The 17,981-nt window shown below is 55.2% G+C and overlaps 1 protein-coding gene across 2 annotated transcripts in view; it reads left to right on the top strand.

Annotated features, from left to right (window-relative positions):
* LAMA5 (laminin subunit alpha 5) overlaps positions 1-17,981 on the top strand; it is a 92,363-nt gene that overhangs the window by 64,239 nt on the left and 10,143 nt on the right. For both annotated transcript variants that reach the window (XM_086474862.1, XM_086474863.1), the window contains exons 24-52: positions 1,489-1,631; positions 1,733-1,839; positions 2,530-2,683; positions 3,006-3,166; positions 3,724-3,832; positions 4,358-4,455; positions 4,982-5,183; positions 5,596-5,722; positions 5,916-6,055; positions 6,838-6,953; positions 7,218-7,429; positions 7,665-7,869; positions 8,098-8,242; positions 9,371-9,511; positions 9,913-10,074; positions 10,256-10,357; positions 10,443-10,526; positions 10,788-11,018; positions 11,601-11,714; positions 12,000-12,127; positions 12,363-12,443; positions 12,880-13,094; positions 13,679-13,779; positions 14,263-14,443; positions 14,715-14,858; positions 14,942-15,093; positions 15,188-15,298; positions 16,315-16,426; positions 16,960-17,130. In XM_086474862.1, the coding sequence (XP_086330988.1) occupies positions 1,489-1,631; positions 1,733-1,839; positions 2,530-2,683; positions 3,006-3,166; positions 3,724-3,832; positions 4,358-4,455; positions 4,982-5,183; positions 5,596-5,722; positions 5,916-6,055; positions 6,838-6,953; positions 7,218-7,429; positions 7,665-7,869; positions 8,098-8,242; positions 9,371-9,511; positions 9,913-10,074; positions 10,256-10,357; positions 10,443-10,526; positions 10,788-11,018; positions 11,601-11,714; positions 12,000-12,127; positions 12,363-12,443; positions 12,880-13,094; positions 13,679-13,779; positions 14,263-14,443; positions 14,715-14,858; positions 14,942-15,093; positions 15,188-15,298; positions 16,315-16,426; positions 16,960-17,130 (4,149 nt within the window). The remainder of the gene's footprint in view (positions 1-1,488; positions 1,632-1,732; positions 1,840-2,529; positions 2,684-3,005; positions 3,167-3,723; positions 3,833-4,357; positions 4,456-4,981; positions 5,184-5,595; positions 5,723-5,915; positions 6,056-6,837; positions 6,954-7,217; positions 7,430-7,664; positions 7,870-8,097; positions 8,243-9,370; positions 9,512-9,912; positions 10,075-10,255; positions 10,358-10,442; positions 10,527-10,787; positions 11,019-11,600; positions 11,715-11,999; positions 12,128-12,362; positions 12,444-12,879; positions 13,095-13,678; positions 13,780-14,262; positions 14,444-14,714; positions 14,859-14,941; positions 15,094-15,187; positions 15,299-16,314; positions 16,427-16,959; positions 17,131-17,981) is intronic.

The following is a 17,981-nucleotide window of genomic DNA, read 5'->3' as shown; positions in this document are numbered from 1 at the left end:
AGTTTTCTACTTTTTTTTGAGGGGAAAAAATAGCTGGTTATTTTTATGGCCAGTCATATTGCGCAGCAGAAAGACAAGAGAAGCATGAGCCGCGCTCGTGCTTTAGGATCCCGCCAAAGGTCAGGAAGTATTTGGTCTGTCCTATCCAGCAGCAGAGCTCATTTGCCTTATACTGCGCTTCCCTCCTTGCTCAGAAGTGACATTTGATTTTTCTAGCACTGAAGGCAAGCTGCCAGGCTGATGCATCAGCAGTGGGATCTGGGAGGGCAGCTTCCTTGCTAGGCCACATCAGCTCCAGAAGTTCACATGCTTCACGTGGTGAAGGACAAGCAGCCTGGAAAGAAGATCAGTTGGAAGATGCAGCTTGCAAAAAGGAAAGCCTTTTCCAAGTACATGATTAGCAGACCGGTTTCTGCCACCTCACCTCCAGAAGCTGTCTCAGTTTGTATCATCTCAAAGGGGTGTGAAACTTCAGCCTGTCAGGAAATCTACCCCGTTGCCTGTTCAGGGAAATCTCTTCGTTCCTTGCATCCTCACCTCTGCTTCCCATCTGAGAAAGCAAAGGCTCGGCCTCAGCTGATGCCAGGCATGTCACCGAGCTAGCACACATGGGAAGGGGCTGACCCCTCCCAGCAGTAGCACAAGCCCTTGCTTTATCTTCTGGCCCTCTGCGTTATGCCTTGACGTCCATGTACCCACACCAGGGTAGTCAGCGTGCTACGTTCCCCACTTCCTCATTCACCTCACCTGCTCGCCGTGCAGCCGTAATCGGTGAATCCCTCTCACTCACGCTCTTCAAAACGCTCCAGAGACTGCTAGACAGGCAGACAGTCTGCTTCCAGGTGCTGTATCGTAATTGCACCCAAAGTTAATGAATTCAAAGGTTGTGGGATTGTGTCAGCTGAGCCGAGGAGCTGTTCGGCAGCAGCAGGATCAGGCCTTAAACACGTTCTGTCCTGTCAGTTAAAATTAATGTTTAAATCTTGGGTGCAGAGTCTGTGGCTGACAAGAAAGACAGGAGCACAGCTTGGGGGTCTGAATGTTTGCCAGAAGACAGGTGTCTCGCCTGTAGAGCTGAGGTCAGAACATCCCAAAGGAAGAACGTATCTGGGCAATTCTTTTTGTCTGTCTCAGAATAAATTCTTCACAGATGAGTTCCTTCCTTCTCTAGCTGGAAGAATGCTCCTTGGCATGTAATAATCCCATGTTTTGCTGTCCAGGGATGCAGAGTACACTGAGAGCTGTGGATTGGCATGAAGGATTGCAGTGATTTACTTTTCTTCTCCCGTTAAGCTACTGAGCAGATTCAGAGTGGATGTCTCTCTTACTCTCATGGTGTGAGCTTGTGGTGCGTCTGCTACAGCAGCGCCGAGAGAGCAGGAGCCCGGGACCCCCGCTGTACTACAGAGCTGCTTCTCTGAGCGTAGTCTCCTATTTTGCAGTTCTCCACCCCGGTCCCTTCACAGCTTCTCATCCCTCCCGCTCCAGGTACCGAGCAGACCAAGCAGATTGTCTTTGCTCCCAGCACGGAGCCAGCCTTTGTCACCGTCCCCCAGAACAGCTTTGGGGAGCCCTTCGTACTCAACCCCAACACCTGGTCTCTGGTTGTTGAAGCAGAGGGTGTGCTGCTGGTAAGCACCAGCCCCCGTGCTCCATCCACCACAAGGAGCTTCAGCAGCTCCCCGGGGGCAAGAGTCCCAAACGTAACCAACTCTCCCATCTCTCCTCGTAGGACTACCTAGTTTTGCTACCCAGCTCATACTATGAAGCTCCAATACTGCAGCTAAAGGTCACGGACCCTTGTACCTACCAGCCAGCCCCAGAACAAGCCACCCAGAAGTAAGGATCTCCATGTCTTTGTGCTGTGTGGGACCTACTCAGCTCCTCTTGGCCTGGGGTCAAGTAGTAGATACAATCTGAGGGTCTGGATGCGATAAAACTGCCGTGGTTGATAAAGCCCCTTGAACCTGTGCTGTCCCAGAAAGCCAATGCATAGAGCTCCTCGTCCATGGCACAGTCAGTCTGTGTGTTCTCATGGACCCTGGAAGACCAACTCACCCAGTAAGACCATTGCCCTCTCCTCTGCTAGGCTGGTTCCCTGGAAGACAGCCCTGGAAAGTGGCTACAATGAGTTAGGTCTTGCTGGACTATTTAAAACGAATGAGCAGAGTCTGGCAGTGCTCAGAGCACCTCGGTGCATCTGCTTGCTCTGCCCAGGACCTCTCTGTCCGTCTTGGCAGGAAGGCTGGTTGGGCTCTGGTCACCAGTTGTTCCATCCACTGTAGGAATGGTCCCCAGGATAAAGTGCACTGCAAGGGCAGGAGCTTTTTGTTGTTACTGCCATCACGGGTCCTATAATACAGACTCGTGCTCCACGCTAACCGGAGCTGTTCCTTTGGGCAGTGAAGCCTTCATGTTGGACCAAAGCCTTTTGCAGATCTTGCTGGGATCGGGCTGCATGGGTGCCCTTGGCGCTTACAGGCGTGATGTAGCAACCATACTTTGCAAATTTTTTCTTCATGTTTTTAGCTGCCTCTTGTATAAGTACCTGTCTGTGGATGGCTTCCCTGCTGCGTCAGGGGTGGATGCGGTGTGCAGGCTGGACAACCGGTTACCCAGAGCGTGTCCCACCGAGCAGCTCACACCTTCCCATCCCCGGATGGCAACGTGCAGCGGCAGTGACGTGAGTGGCACTTCAGTTTCATCCCTGCATGGGCTCTGCAGCCCTTATCCCTCTGCTCCCACCCTCTGGTGCTTTTGCATATACCCGAGCAGGTTGCTGGAAGGGCTTTGCACCCGTGTGCACCCCACTGTTGCCCTGTCAGTCTTGCAGCTGTGTGCTTGCACGCCCTGTTGCTCAAGGCACCCAAAAGCAGTGTCTCGCATGCAAAGGGCTTGCAAGGACACGGTAAGAGTTGTCCCGTTGTCCCCTCAGCTGCAGAGGAGGCTGGCGCTACAGGGAGTGGGACAGGAGACCCTCACTCGGTCGTCTCTCTGTCCTCCAGGTGGAAGTCCAGCTGTCCCTGCCTGTTGCCCAGCCTGGGAAATACGTGCTGGTGGTGGAGTACGCCAACACCAACGCTTTGCAGACAGTGGGCGTTGCTGTGAGCTCGCCGCACTTAGCCATGCAGCAGGCCACGTTCGTCTTCTACCCGTGTGTCTACAGGTATGGCGATCTCCGAGACGGAGGGAGGGTCTGGTCCTCCTCTGACCTGGCAAGGACAGGTCCAGCCCCAGTTTTGTGCTTTATCACATGAACAGAGCAGTGCCTCAGCGTTGTACATCTAAGCTGTGTACGCCCAGACTTGTTCTGTCTGGACATGGGTTTTAGTGACTGGCCATCCCTGGGGAACATGTACCTGTGCCGGTGTAGTCCTGTAACGCCTCTACCAGGAGATAATCTGTTGCTTCCATTTACAGCTGGGTACATTGGTAGGGTCACTGATTTAGGGAATGGCCTATGGGCGGGTTTATTGGAGCTGTTGGTGCAGCTCAAACCCTGTCCCTTCCTGTAGAAGTGTCTGACTTCAGGCTGCAACCTTTGCAATAGGAAACAAATGTCTGGGGTGTCCTTGGGTTACTTCACTCTCATGGCTTGCCAGAAAAGGCATCAAAAGGTTTCCAGGGACTTTTTATAAGTACATTCAGGACATATAGCTGGCAAGACAAGAAATGGGTCGTGACCCGGCTCAAGGCTGGCTTCAAAATCCGTTTCTTTTACAGCTTCCTTTGTCGAGGGATTGCTGTAGATTCCCAGAGCCGCATGGCAACTTTTGAACTTACCTCGGAGGCCACCATTCGGTTCACCTCTGATCTGGCTGACTTCTTCCTGGTAAGGCTCCCTGTGAGGGCAGCTCTGTTGACAGTTGCAAGGAGGAGAGGCAGGAGCCATACCTAGCCTGTAGCGGGGTTTTCTAGTCCTGTTTGGATTGGATACTAGATCTTAGTCTATGTCATGAGCAGTCCAAGGTGGAAAATATGATCGGTGGTGTGTTTCGAAGTAGATCATGGGACTGGGGTTTGGGAGAAGATGGGGAGAAGCTGCTACTCTTTGCAGAGGGAGCTCTGCAGCAGTGTGGCAGTGCCTCTTCCTATTTTACCTTGAAGGCATTTACAGTTGCTTAGCCAAGGATAGAAGAATCCTGTAAATACGTGGAGCTCCTAAATGCCATATGGCTGGTGCCAAGGAAGAAGGGGCAGTAAACAGATGTGTGACCTGCCATGCATTAGCTGAAGTGTCAGATAAGGAGGTGCTTAGCGTGGTCAGCCTGATCGCGGGTGGGCACAGAAACTGCCGTAGCTCCCAGCGGCAGGGGCTGTCACGTAACCGGGCGTCTCTCTCTTCCCCGTGCGGCAGCACAAAGTGTACCTCGTACCCGCTGCGCGGTTCACCGTGGAGTTCATCGAGCCAAAGGTGCACTGCATCAGCGTCCACGGCACGTTCTCATCCAACAGGTAAGAGGACCCTCGGGGTTTTAGCAGGAATGCGGCTGTTTCCAAAAGCAATTGCTTCCCCTGCTTCCCTCAGGTTTGGAGTCTTTTTAGTTCTTGACACAGTATAAAGAAGCCTCTGGCTGAGGTGAAGTGCCTTGCCCACATCCACCGAGCAGGCAGCCATGGAGTAAGGACTGGAAGTCAGGCTCCTGGTCTTTTTTCTGAACACCACACTGCCTCCTATGGCAGATACTCAAGTGTCATCCTGAATAGGCTTTCCTGTGCTTGCTTACACACAGGAAGAGACACTCGCTGTATCCGAATTTTTGACACTGCTTTGAATAAATATTTGCAGAGGAATTAGCCTGTGCAAGGTTCCTGTTCTTCCTGCTGAGCCCATGTCCCAGAGCCCCAGGGGTCCTGGTAGAAAGCTCTCCCTCGGCAGGCCTGCTTTGTGTTACAGGGCCTGCTTCTCCTGCCAGGACCCCGTAGCCTCTCTCTTTCCTTGTCAGAGCTCTTTGCATCCTGTTTTCTGCTTATTTTGCAGCAGCTCCTGCGTTCCCTCAAGATTCCTGAAGCTTTCTCAGTCAATCATTTTGGAGCAGGGCCAGGCTCTGCCCATCGCCCCTGATGTCCCCTTGGCTCAGGCTGTTCATGTGGCTCCAGCTGGGGCCCCGGTGGAGCCTGCACCTCGGCCTCCCACGGCGATGGACCCCGCAGCAGAGCTCATCCTCCTGCAGCCACCGCAGGTAGTGGTACGGGTGTGGTTTGGGCTGGTTTGCTGGTGCTGTGACACCTGGACACGTGGGGCAGGGAGTTTTCCTTCTCTATTGAGTAGCTTTAGCAATTAGCAGTTTAGCAATTAGCACTTCCAGAATTTAATGCGGACTTTAAACTTGTCCCTGAACCTGTAATTCCTGTGGACTCTCCTGTCTTAGCTCCATCCAACCCTGCCTGGTTCTCTGGGCTCCCAGGAAGAGCTTTGCAGGTGGCACCGTTAGTGGGGGGAGCGTGGAGATGGGGAGGGATTGATTCACCGAAAGCCTCAGGCCTTGAAAGCAAGAAGAGCATAAATTTGTGCAATAATAAAAAAATATCCCAGCTGTGAGTGCAGCCGTAAGATGTGGGGTTTTGTCTCTTTGTTCTCCTGTTTTGGGCCAGGCTGCCGTTGTGTTTAACAGCCGGATCCAGACGCTGGGACGCTACGCTTTCATCCTACACTACTACCAGCCCAACCATCCCACTTTTCCCGTGGAAGTGTTAATCAATGGTGGGCGCATCTGGCAAGGTGAGAAGAGCAGGGACCACGGGGAAGCTGCTGATAGGCAGGAACCCAGGAAAGTTTTCCATGCCAGAGGAGAACTGCGGGTCCTCTGAGGATTGCAGAGATGAAGCGAGACTGACTCGTCTCTTCCAAACTGGGAGGTTGCGATGGGGACTGCAAGGGAAATGTGGGACCGTTATGTTTGTTGTCTTTTCAGGTCAGACCAACGCGAATTTCTGCCCCCATGGCTACGGGTGCCGGAGCCTGGTAGTTTCCGAGGACCAGATCATCCTGGATGTTACCGATAACGATCTGGCTGTGGTTGTTCGAGTGCCAGAGGGCAAGCAGCTGTGGCTGGTGAGCCTCTCTCTGGGAAGCTCCCAGGGCATGCTGGACCAGGCTTCAGCAGGGCTGGGGTTTGTCCATGGATTTTTGTAGCAGTGTGACAGCAGCACTGTTTCCCACCATCACTGGGTTTCTGAACTACTCTAGTTGCTATCTCCAGCCTTGGTGGTGTAGAATTGAGGGCAGAATTCGTAGAGACAGCATCTACTACCCTTCACTCTGTGGTTTTGAGAGCAAAACAAGGCAGAAAGTGAAGCTGTTGCTTTACATACATAGCTTGTGATAATCCAGATTAAGCCCTATTCCTGCCCCAGCAATAGTTGGCGCCTGCATAGCGTTGTTTGTCCAGGCAGGTCTCATCATGGGAGCAGGTAGCCCTTGTTATCCTCAGGCAACAGGACTAGAAAGTTGATCAAAACTTGGATAAATGGCTGAAGGACAGAACTGGAACCCAGGTGCCTTCGTGTCTCGAAGTTCGAGATGACAGTTACTGCCTGCCTCTCTGCTGAAGCACAGCCAGTGCTGCCCTTTTGGGGTATTCTGCCTTTTTTTTTACTCCAGTGAGTTTGGGTCACTCTTCATGTGGAGCATTAGATTAGATGGACCCGGATGGACAGACCCCAGTAGAGAGGTGGCCCCTGGTGGGCGCTTTGTGTGTTATGTTCTGTCTCAGCAAGGGACGAGCTGATGAGACATTAAGGGCGCGTTTGGACTTGGGAGTGAGCTCGTTTTGGACTGCATCTGTCTGGCTCAGCTGAGGAGCCTGGCTCACCCATCTTGCCCTTGCTTTGCAGGATTACATCCTCGTGGTGCCTGAGGACAGCTACAGCTCTCAGTACCTGCAGGAGGAACCCCTGGACAAGTCCTATGATTTCATCAGCAGTTGTGGCGTTAACAGCTTCTACATCAAGTGAGACCCTCGGCTTTGGGTGGCTGCACGCTCCTCAGGGAGCAAAAACCCATTCCCTTCACGTGTGGCAGGGGAGGGATCTGGCTAAGGCTTTCCTTACCTAATGACCAAAAGCTGTGGGTATTTGGGGGATCTCAAGTGTCACGGGGCTTTCCCTCCCATTAATTCAGTACCTGTTGCTGCAGGAGATCCTGCTTGATTTCGGGGTGGTGGGGAGGCTGCGGGGGTGTGCCGCACAGTGACTCCTCCTGCCTTCCCCTGCAGCCCCAGCACGTCGTCCAGGTTCTGCCGTGACTCTGCCATCTCGCTCTCCCTCTTCTACAACAACGGGGCGCAGCCCTGCCGGTGCCACGAGGCAGGAGCGCGGGGCAGCCAGTGCGAGCCCTTTGGCGGGCAGTGTCCTTGCAAGTCCAATGTCATCGGGCGGGAGTGTTCCCGCTGTGCCACCGGCTACTGGGGCTTCCCCAACTGTAGACGTGAGTTATTCCATCTCCCGCTCTGCTTTCCCAGCGCTTCCCGTTCTCCCTCTCCCAGGGCTGAGCCTGATTTGGGAAAATGCCTGCGTTTTCCACCCCTGTGATGGCTCCACTTGCATGAAAAGAGCCCAGCTGCCCGCAGAGCAGTGCAGCTCTGCATCTGTGGCCTCCTGCTCTCTTTGGGCTTGCCTGGGTCTCGCTCCCCCAAACACAGCCCCTGTTCCGCCCCTTCCAGCCTGCGACTGCGGGACGCGGCTCTGCGATGAAGTGACGGGGCAGTGCATCTGCCCTCCGCACACCCTGAAGCCCGAGTGCGTTGTCTGTGAGCCCCAGACCTTCGGCTGCCACCCCCTCATCGGCTGCGAGGACTGCAATTGCTCTCGGCCCGGCGTGCAGGAGCTGGCAGAGCCGGGCTGCGACGTGGACAGCGGGCAGTGCAGGTGAGGGAGCCCTGTCCTGGCGCCGGCCGTGGCTGGCAGCATCCCTGCTCCCTGCTGGAGCGAGGGGACACGTCGACAGGTCGCAGGGAGGAAACGTGGAGGATGGGGAAATGCTCATTAACGTTGTGTCAGCGCCAGCGTGGCTGAAGCTCTGAAAGCCCGGCTGCTCCCCGCCCGGCAGCGCGAGGCTGAGGTTTCTAATGCTGCGGCTCTTGCATCCCATTGCAGGTGCAAGCCCAATATCATCGGGCGACAGTGTGACCTCTGTGCCCCTGGCTACTACCACTACCCCAACTGCCGGCGGTGTGACTGCCACCAGGCTGGCACGGAAGCAAGCGTGTGCGACCCGGTCACGGGGCAGTGTCACTGCAAGGTCAGTCCTTCGGTGCCTTCACGCGGTGTCTTTCTCCTTGGCTCGACTCTCCAGGCTGGGGGTGTTGAGGGGGCTGTGGGTGTCCGGCGTGTCGGGAGGGAGCCCTGTGATGGAGGGAGGGAGCCTCCTCCCAGGGCTGGAGGAGGAGAGTGCCCGTGTGCCTGAGCCGCGGCCAGCCTGCCCCATGTGGTGGTGGCTTCAGAGCACCCTGAAAGGCTCCTTCTCCCCATCTTTCCTGGCCATGAGGCCACACCTCGAGTACTGTGTCCGGTTTTGGGCCCTTCTCTACAAGAAGGACATTGAGGTGCTGGAGAGGGTACAGAGGTGGGCTACCAAGCTAGTAAAGGATTTGGAGTATGCCTCATATGAGCAACGGCTGAGGGATCTGGGGCTGTTTAGCCTGGAGAAGAGAAGGCTGAGGGGAGACCTTATCACTCTCTACAACTACCTGAAAGGAGGTTGTAGCGAGGTGAGGGTCAGTCTCTTCTCCCTAGTAACAAGTGATAGAACAAGGGCAAATGGCCTTAAGCTGCACCAGGGGAGGTTCAGGCTGGATATTATGAAGAACTTCTTTACTGAAAGGGTTGTCAGGCATTGGAACAGCCTGCCAAGGGAGGGGGTGGAGTCACCATCACTGGAGGTGTTTAAGAGATGGGTAGGTGTTGTACTTAGGGACATGGTTTAGTGGTGTTGGTAGAGCTAGTACAAAGGTTGGCCTTGATGGTCTTGAAGGTCTCTTCCAACCGAAACTGGTCTATGATTCTGTGAGTCTATGAAGGCTTACTCTTTGGGCTGCCTTTCGGGAGACAGGCAGTCTGGGTCCAGCCCCATGTCAGAGCCCATTGTAGGTAAAGCTGTCTGCTCTGTTGACTCCTTCTGCACCTGCATGACAGCAGAATAACTCGAACTGCTGCTGAGCTGCCTGCTCCAGCCCCTTTGCAGGGCTTAGAAGTGCTTTCTCCAGGTGAATTTAATGTTTGATGGGTGCTGTGCAAGCAAACCTGTTCAGGGACTGCTTAATCGTCTTTCAGCATCACATCATTGTGCTTTGATCACTTGTTTAGCTCTGGCCTCCCCTAAGGCCTCGTGAGAAGCTGCTGACACCGTCGAGCTTTGCCTGTCTTCCAGGAAAACGTGGAGGGCCTGAGGTGTGACCAGTGCCGCCTGGGAACGTTTTCTTTGGATGCCAGCAACCCCAAGGGCTGCACCAAGTGCTTCTGCTTCGGTGCGACCGATCGCTGCCGCAGTGCTGAGAAGCACCGAGCTGAGGTGAGAGGGGCCAGGGGCCGCCAGAGCGTGCAGTTCGGTTGTGTTCCCATCCGCCTGCCTCCCTGCTGCCCTCGGGTCTCTGTCCTGCACTAATCCTACCCCTCTGGAAGATACTCTGTGGGGAGGGTTGTCTTTGTCTCCCTGTGTCCGTCTCCCGCTTTCAGCCCCTTTTCCTGGTCTCTGGGGTCTCGTAGTGTGGAAAGTCATGGCATGGGGGGACGATGCCAGGCGGGAGGCGGGGGGGGTTGCTCAGCTTTCCGGTGGCTTCATCAGGATGCGTGTGAGGTTGTGCGCCTGTTACCGTCCTTTCTGCTGCTCTGGGACTTGCTCTTCTGGACCATTGGCACTTGAATACTTTCTGTAGCTCCACTAGAAGACCTACGGTTGCTCTTCCCCCACAGTTCGTCGACATGAACGGGTGGCTCTTGTTGGGCAGCGACCGCCAGGAAGTGCCGACGACTCTGAGCCTGCGGGAGCAGCTCCTCCACGCTGATCTCAAGAACCTCCCAGACGCCTACCAGGAGCTCTACTGGATTGCACCCAGCTCCTACCTTGGGGACCAGGTAAGAGCACGGCAGCAGCTGGACCAGCAATCATGGAGATCACTGACCCCACCAACACGTGTGCCAGCAGCGTGCCCACTGACATCCAGGCGTTGCTCATGCTCCGGTTGAACACGGGCAGCTCGGACTCACCTCAGCGGTGGGGCCTCCCAGCCACATACACCATTTGTCTCTCCCTTAGGTTTCCTCCTACGGTGGGCACCTGCGCTACGAGCTGCACTCCGACCCGCGGAGGGGTGACGTGTTCATTCCCATGGAGTCCCGCCCAGACGTGATCCTGAAGGTGCAGCCCGAGACGTTCCCTGGTGCCCCCTGCTCATGCGTGAGCAGGATGAGGTGGTGACTGACGCCTTCCTTGCTTTTCCCAGGGGAACCAGATGAGCATCATGTTCCGGGAAGGCACCTACCCATCCCCAGGGGAGGTGCATGGAGGCCAGCTGCAGCTGGTGGAGGTGAGTTTGCACGCGCAAGTGTGTACAAGGCCAAGTGCTCAGATGCTGCTGAAAGGACAAGACGAGCACGTAGACAGAAGGGACAGTTGCTTTGAGCTCAGTATTTTAGGGGCTACCTGTTGCAGCAGAACTGTCTGTGAAGAACTGGGGTTGTTTTACCTCTGCAAAGGGGAGCCGTCCCAGGAGCAGGGAAGTGCAGGCTGGGCTGGATGCTCGGGTGCCTGTGCTTCCTGCCAGTAATGTCAGATCTTCTCCCACTAGGGTAACTTCAGGCACACGGAGACGCACAACCCTGTGTCTAGAGAGGAGCTCATGATGGTGCTGGCAAACCTGGAACAGCTGCAGATCCGGGCGCTCTTCTCCCAGCTCTCTTCCTCCGTGTCCCTGCGCCGCGTGGTCCTGGAGGTGGCAACAGATACAGCTACGGGCATCCGCGCCAGCAACGTGGAGCTGTGCTTTTGCCCAGCCAACTACCAGGGGGACTCCTGCCAGGTAGGGGTGAAAGGGGACGTGCTGCTTCAGGCTGGGGTGGGGGCGTCAAACAGCCGCCGTCTGGGGCCTCGGCCGCCTCTTGTGCTCGGTGCGTGTGGCAGCCGTGGGGTTTGGATGTTCGTGCGAAGCAGCGGTGCCAGAGTACCAGCTTCCAAGCTGACCCCTGAGGGCTTCGGTTGGAATTACAGCCCGGAGGAAGGAACAACCTATCTCCCAGGCTCCCCCACACCAGCCTGCTCCCAGCTGCCCTCCCGCCACAACACGGTGCACCCGGGAGAGGTGCGTTAGCTGCATCTGCGTTATTGGAAGAGGCATGGTGGGGAAATCATTCAGGTGTTGCAGGCTCAAATCAAGTGCATGCGATCCCTTGGAAGAATAGGTCCTTCTGCGTGGCCAGTTATCTCATATTGACGAGGAGCAGGAAGAAATTGCACTGAAAAATTTTCATTGTTGCTTTTAAATCTCTTCTCCATCAGTACAACCCTGTGGGAATTCTGTCATGGAAACTAAATTAGTCTCTTTGCTTTGCCTGACTGTACCGGCCTGTTTTTCAGATCTCCTTTTTTTTCCCTCTGTCCTCAGGAATGTGCTCCAGGTTACTACAGGGACACCAAGGGGCTCTTTCTGGGAAAATGCATCCCCTGTCATTGCAACGGCCACTCAGATCAGTGCCTGCCGGGCTCTGGGATATGCCTTGTAAGTAAACAGTAGAACAGCGTGGTATTTTGGAGTTGTAAGGTCTCTAGCGTGCAATTAAAAAGGCTTTTCACATACTAACCGAGCTGGCAGGACTGTGCCTGAATTGGAGCGTTAGCTGTGTGTGCCATTTTGGGGGTGGGTCCTGCTCAGGGTCAGCTTAGGGTGAAAGACGTTTCTGGGAAAGAGGCACTGAAGCACCCCCATGTCTGGTGAGGAATTCTTTGTGCAACACACCATTTCTTGTGGTCAGCGCTGAGCCCGCAGCCTGCCTTCTCCCTGCAGAACTGCCAGCACAACACGGAGGGAGACCACTGCGAGCGATGCAAGGACGGCTACGTGAGCGGCAGCTCTGCCGAAGAACCCCTGCGCTGTGTCGGGTGTCCCTGCCCTCTTTCAGTTGCATCCAACAAGTAAGCGCCCTTGGATGGGGCTGCCTGTTTGGCCTCACCACTGGGAACCACGCTGTGCCACATCGGGGCACTGGCTTGGCCCTGATGGGTGTCCCAGTGCCAGCCTTGTCCATGGCCCCAAACCATGGCCATGGCCTCTTAACCTAAGGCCCCAGCAGCCCGCACCAAGTGGTCAGCTCCCCTGGCACCACGTCAGGGGTAACTGCGCCTTCCTGTTTGCCGCTTATCGTTTCAGTTTTGCCGTCGGCTGTGTCCACAAGGGCTCCAACACGCAGTGCCTCTGCAAGCCCGGCTACGCTGGACCCAACTGTGAGCGGTAAGGGTGATGGCACCCATGTTTCTGGGGCCCCAAACACACTAGTCCCATGCAGACTGCTACTGTGGCAGAAGAGAAGTTGTCCTAGTAAAGACTGCAGAGGAAATGGTTGGCCCTGCTCCCAGTTTTCTTAGCCCTGGCAGGATTTCTTTCAGGCCTTTTCAGCCTGTAGACGCCCTGTTGCAGTCTCTACTGCTGATGTGTTGTGTGGGTGTATTCCTTAGCTATGCTTTGCCTTAACTTGCAGTCTGTGATGAAGGCGCCTTGCTGAGGTATCATGAGGCAAAACGCAAAGTGCTGCGAGATCCCTGAGGGCTGCAGCAGCTACAAGCGTTGGCTGCTACAATTGCACAACCCGAGCATGGTGCGGGCGCGAGCTGCGGGGATCCCCCCCGCCGGTGCCCCAGCGGTGTTTTAACTTGCCGTGTTTCTCCAGGTGTGCCCCAGGATACTTCGGCAATCCCTTGGTGATTGGCAGCTCCTGCCAGCCCTGCGACTGCAGTGGGAACACGGATCCCAACATGCTGTTCAGCAGCTGCGACTCCCTGACGGGCGCCTGCACAGGGTGCATGCACCACACGGCCGGCGCGCGGTGCGAGGTCTGCGCCCCCGGCTACTACGGGGACGCGGTGGCAGCCAAGAACTGCACACGTGAGTGGGGCAGGCGGCAAGCCCTGAGCCGGGGGGAAGATGGGGACGGGCTGACTGTGGACGCGTTTAGCGGCTCAGCCGGGCTGCGCGTTGCCCCAGCGAGTCGCACGCTTGGTTGCACACGTTGCAGGCGTCCTCTAAAGACAATAATAAGGAAAACAACAACTCCAAAAAACCCTATCCTCCAGCATCACAACTCCACAACCTCCAATCCACCCCCAAATGCAAGCTGCCAAACCGCACCAGGCTGGAACAGTCTTGCCCCAAGCAGCTGCTGCAGCAGCAGTGCTGGCACTCCGTCGGGAGCGTGCGTTTGCACAGCCCACTCCCAGCGCTGCTCGTCTGCCTCTGAGGAACGGTGGTAAAACTGCAGTAAAAAAAAAAATCAGTAAAAAAAAAAAAAAAGGGGGTCTGCCCTGGGCAGGTATCATGGGAATAAATTGTCAGGAGGAGCAAATCCAAGAGGACAGAGGCTCTGTCTTTGCTCTGACTGTGCTAGATAAGGGGGAAATAGGATTCCCTGTTGGGAATAAGGTTTGTGAGTGACTCTTCAGTGTGTAACTGGGTGTATTTTTTCCTGGCAGAGTGCAACTGTTCACCTTGTGGGACTGACTCGTGCCATCCACGAACTGGCCAGTGCTTCTGCAAGACTGGAGTGACAGGCCAGCACTGCGACCGCTGCGAGGTAAGGGCTGCCTGCGTGCGGGGATGGTGCCTGTCCTTGGCATGGGGACGAGGGGCAGCCCTGGTGTGTTGTCCCCAGGCCTGGGAGCAGAGCGACGCTGGCAGCCGGGGCTGGATTTGCCCATGGTCTGCCGATACATGGCGAAAGCCTGTTAAAGATCCGGCAGCAAGCGATGGAGGCAGCGTTCGGCTGCAGCGTGGGCAGTGATGTGGTACCCTTTGGGAAACTGCAACAAACCCCATTTTCCTGTGTGCATCCAGTGTGGGCGTTGCAGGGCAAAGGGAAATCTGCAGGGCAGTGCTGTGGAGTGTCTGGGTTCTTGTTGCGGCTCCGCATCTTTGCCGTGTCCGTGTGGAATTTTGTGGTGGTCAAAACGCTCCTAGAAAGCAAGGCTGGGGTCCCACATCGCCTCAGCCTGCCCCAGGAGGGAGGGGCGCGTGCCCTCTTGCTGAACGGCTCACCCGCTGTCCTGCTTTTCCCTAGGAGGGATACTACGGCTTCGAGGGATGCTCCGGCTGCCGGAGGTGCGACTGCGACGTCGGCGCGGTGGGGAGCAGCTGCCACGTGCAGACGGGCCAGTGCAGCTGCTTGCCCGGCGTCAGCGGCTCCCGCTGCCAGCAGTGCGCCCCGGGCTACTGGGGCTTCAGCGAGGGCGGCTGCACCAGTGAGTCCTGCTTCCCAGGGGCTGGGTCCTGCGTGGGGAGGAGGGGGGACGAAGCACCGGTGGCCTGCGTGCGCGTCAGAGTCGTTGGAAGTGGAAAACGCTCCCTGCGGTCCTGTGCGCGTTGCACAGGGAAACCTCATCCCGCAGGGGCCTGTGGATGAGCGGAGGTGCAGTTGCACGGCTGGAGTAAAACCGCTCCTTCCCCTCTCTGCGGGGTGGGAGCGGCACAAAGCGACACCGGGGGCGTTTTCCCTGTGATTAACCTTGGCAGAGTGCGAGTGCAGAGGGGGCTCCTGCGACCCGCGCACCGGGGAGTGCACGTGCTCCAACGGGCTGACGGGGAAGCAGTGCAACGTCTGCGCCCACGAGTACGAGATCCCCGTGGCCAACGGTCCGGACAGCCTGAGGTGTGAAGGTGTGTATCCTGGGGCGGTGGGGAAAGAGGTGAGGGAAGCCCCGGGAAAGGGCCCTGCGCTGACGGCTCCGTCCCCCTGGCAGTGTGCGACAGCTGTGTCCTGCTTCTGCTGGAGGATCTGCAGAGCATCGAGATGTCCTTCCCCTCCATTCGCGGCCAGCTGGTCAACCTCAACGCCAGCTCCATCGCCTGGGCTCGCCTCCACGGTCTCAACAGCACTATGGCGGCTGTCGCTGTACGTGGAAGGTTTAACATCGCTTTCTGCCCGTGTTTCTTGGCCTGTTGGCCTGATTTCGGCTCTTTTTGGGTTTTTTTTTTTTTGTTTCCAGAACCAGCTGCGTGAGTCCCAGAGAGCTATGAACAAGGTCAGGCAAAGGGCTGATGAGCTGGAGGATGAGAGTGTGGACCTTACACAGGACCTGAACGCGCTGCAGCACAAAGTAGGGTATTTCTCCATCTTCCTTTGCCAGAGCACAAGTCCCTCCTTTTACCTAAAATGAGGGCTTTGAAGCCTGTGAGGAGACAGATCTCCTGCCCAGCCAGCACTAGGCTTGAGGGTCAGGCCCTCTTAGGTGCTCAATGCAATTACTTGTGTTCCTCCCTTGGAGAGCTGTTAAACATCTTGTGATATTGATGGTTGTTTCTTGATTTATTACTTGCTTTTGAGGCAGCTCCAACTTTAACCAGGAAAAACAAATTCAATAAAATGTCATTTATAGAAGAAGCGTACAAGGAAGGAACGTAAACATCCAGGTCCGTCCTGGATGTATCCATGCTGTGGCAGGGAGAGCCTGGGCCCTGTCAGCAAATGAGTCAACCCTTTTTATTGTAATAGTCCTTGGAGGTCTCAACACAGCAACACGTTTTGCAAGGTGCAGTCTGTATACAGTCTGAAAAACACCAGTTGTATCTTCAGAGAACTTACAAACTGAGCAAGATTTGGTTTGGTTTGGTTTGGTTTGGTTGATAAACTGCCTGCTCCTGATCTAAGGGAGAGGGAAGAATCTCTATTTGATGTCCCTGGGCAGCTGCATGGACAAACTGCCTCTGTGTGTATGTATGACTATGCTCTGAACAGCCAAACTGCAGCCCTCCATCTCCTCTTGTGTCCTGGTCGGGACCCAGGTGGGCCTGGCTCCAGGCTCTAGGGCTTCTCCTGTGTTAAGAGCACAGGACAGTGCTGTCCTCTGGCCTTAGGACTGTTTCAGGATCCAGAGCCTGTTGCATTGGAGCTGCATTTATCACTTGTGGTTCTCTGAAGGTGCTAAATAAGACGATCACTAAACTCATTGTAGGTGAGCAGCACAGGGCAGGCTGTTGAAGGAAACATCGTTCAAAGGACCTCAAAAGCTGCACATTCCCAAGCCTTAACGTGCCTTTTGGGAACATCTTTCCTGCTGACAGATCACATAAAACATAATCTCACACTTCAGCTAACCGGTGTTGTTTGTTGTAGATGACAATGACTCACAGAGAAGCAAACCGGATTGAGCAGCACACGAGAGAGACTTACCAGAGTGGGCAGCAGCTCCTGCTGAATATCCAAAGCATTCAGAAAGGCATTGCAGGTAGGTAAAGGAGGGTCTCTGCTTGGAGGGTTTTTTCTTGCTGGGAATGCCAAAGTCTTGCTTTCAAACAGCACCAAGTGCTGCATCACTGTGGAGAAAACAGGGGGAAATACAAACGAAATGGAGATTCCTGCAGAATTCTGGCTGTTCAGGGAGACCAGGCCTATTGTGAGTCCCAGCTGTTCGGCTAAACACCATCTTTGGAAGAAACACATTCAACTTGCACAAATGTTAATAAAGTGCATAAAAGTGGGGCAATCTGCATTACTGCTTCAGGAGAGATTCAGCAAAACAGGGACTGACTGGATCTAGGAGAGGAGGTAAAGCCACAAGAAGATGCCTGGGGTGTAGCAGGTGTTACTGTAACGGCCAAGGAGGCAGAAACAGGGGCAATACCTGTGATTTCAAGCAATTTGGGTGCCTGAATACTGCATGAAAGCTGGCTGTAGTTTGTTGGGGGTGGTGTAAGAGGGGAAGGATCTTGGGGGATTATGAAGGTCGCTCAGTGCTAACGGATCTGGATTTCTCTGCAGACTTGGTGAGGCAGATGGCCAGGTTTGGGGCAGCAAACACCAGCACCACGTCCACTGAGGAGTTTCGGCAGAAGATGGCTGAGGTGGAAAGAATGCTGAGGGAGATGAAGGAGCGGAGTCTGGGCAGTCAGGAGGAGCTGGCAAGGCGTGAGCACGAGGAGGCTCAGAAGTGTGAGTCTGGCTCGGTGGCACGGGACAGGGCTGCACAGATCCTGCAGGGTCTAGCCGTTCCTCGAAGCCTGGCTTGGAGCACATCGTGGTCACGTTTGGAGAGTGCTGTCAATAAAACAGGCACCCCCAACAAGTGCCACGGCAGTTTTAGGGTCCCCTGTGACACTCCATTTATGGTTCCTTTTCCCTTAAGGGGAATTTTAGAGCAGATTGTACTACCTGGGTGGTTCTGTTCGATGACTGAAAATGACAGCTCTTAGAACCAGAAGTTACCATTATTGTGTATGCATCACGTGTGGATGTGAATAAGTCACCCCACGTTTCCTCCTGTTCACTGTCCCAGGAAAGGGGTCCAGAGTCACAACCAGCAGCCCACCACCCTCAGCAGCTCTGCCATCCTGAGGGCATCGCTTGCAGGAGCAGGGGCTTGGATCGTGCTCCCTCGCAAAGCCCCGCTGCGTAACCAGGCGCGCTGGCGCTGCGGGGAGCGAGCGCTTCTGGTTAACAGGCAGTGGCAGAACATAGGTCAGCAGCTGGAATTATAAACTGGCCCTTGCTAGAAATAAGTAATTTTTCACAGTGGAATAATCGGGCACTGGAAAAGGCCTCCGGTGGGGTTTCTCCATCCTCTGGAGCCTTTCAGACATGGCTGCGTGTCTTTTCTGAAAGAGATCCCATCCCTCTCAGCAGCACTGGTGTTTGGGATACAATTTTGGATAAGATCCTGTGCTATCCAGGCTGAAAGAGGGAGGGGGGAAGGAAGATGGTTGCTTCTGGCTTTGATACCTGTTGAGTGGCACCAGAACCAGGCTTGTCCACAGCCAAGCACAGAAAGAGTAAGGGCGGATGAA

The sequence above is a fragment of the Leptosomus discolor genome, chromosome 17 (assembly GCF_034619465.1).
Source record: "Leptosomus discolor isolate bLepDis1 chromosome 17, bLepDis1.hap2, whole genome shotgun sequence".
Taxonomy (NCBI): Eukaryota; Metazoa; Chordata; class Aves; order Leptosomiformes; family Leptosomidae; genus Leptosomus; species Leptosomus discolor.
Note: the sequence above shows the minus strand (reverse complement) of the source record. Positions and strands in the feature narration are given on the sequence as shown.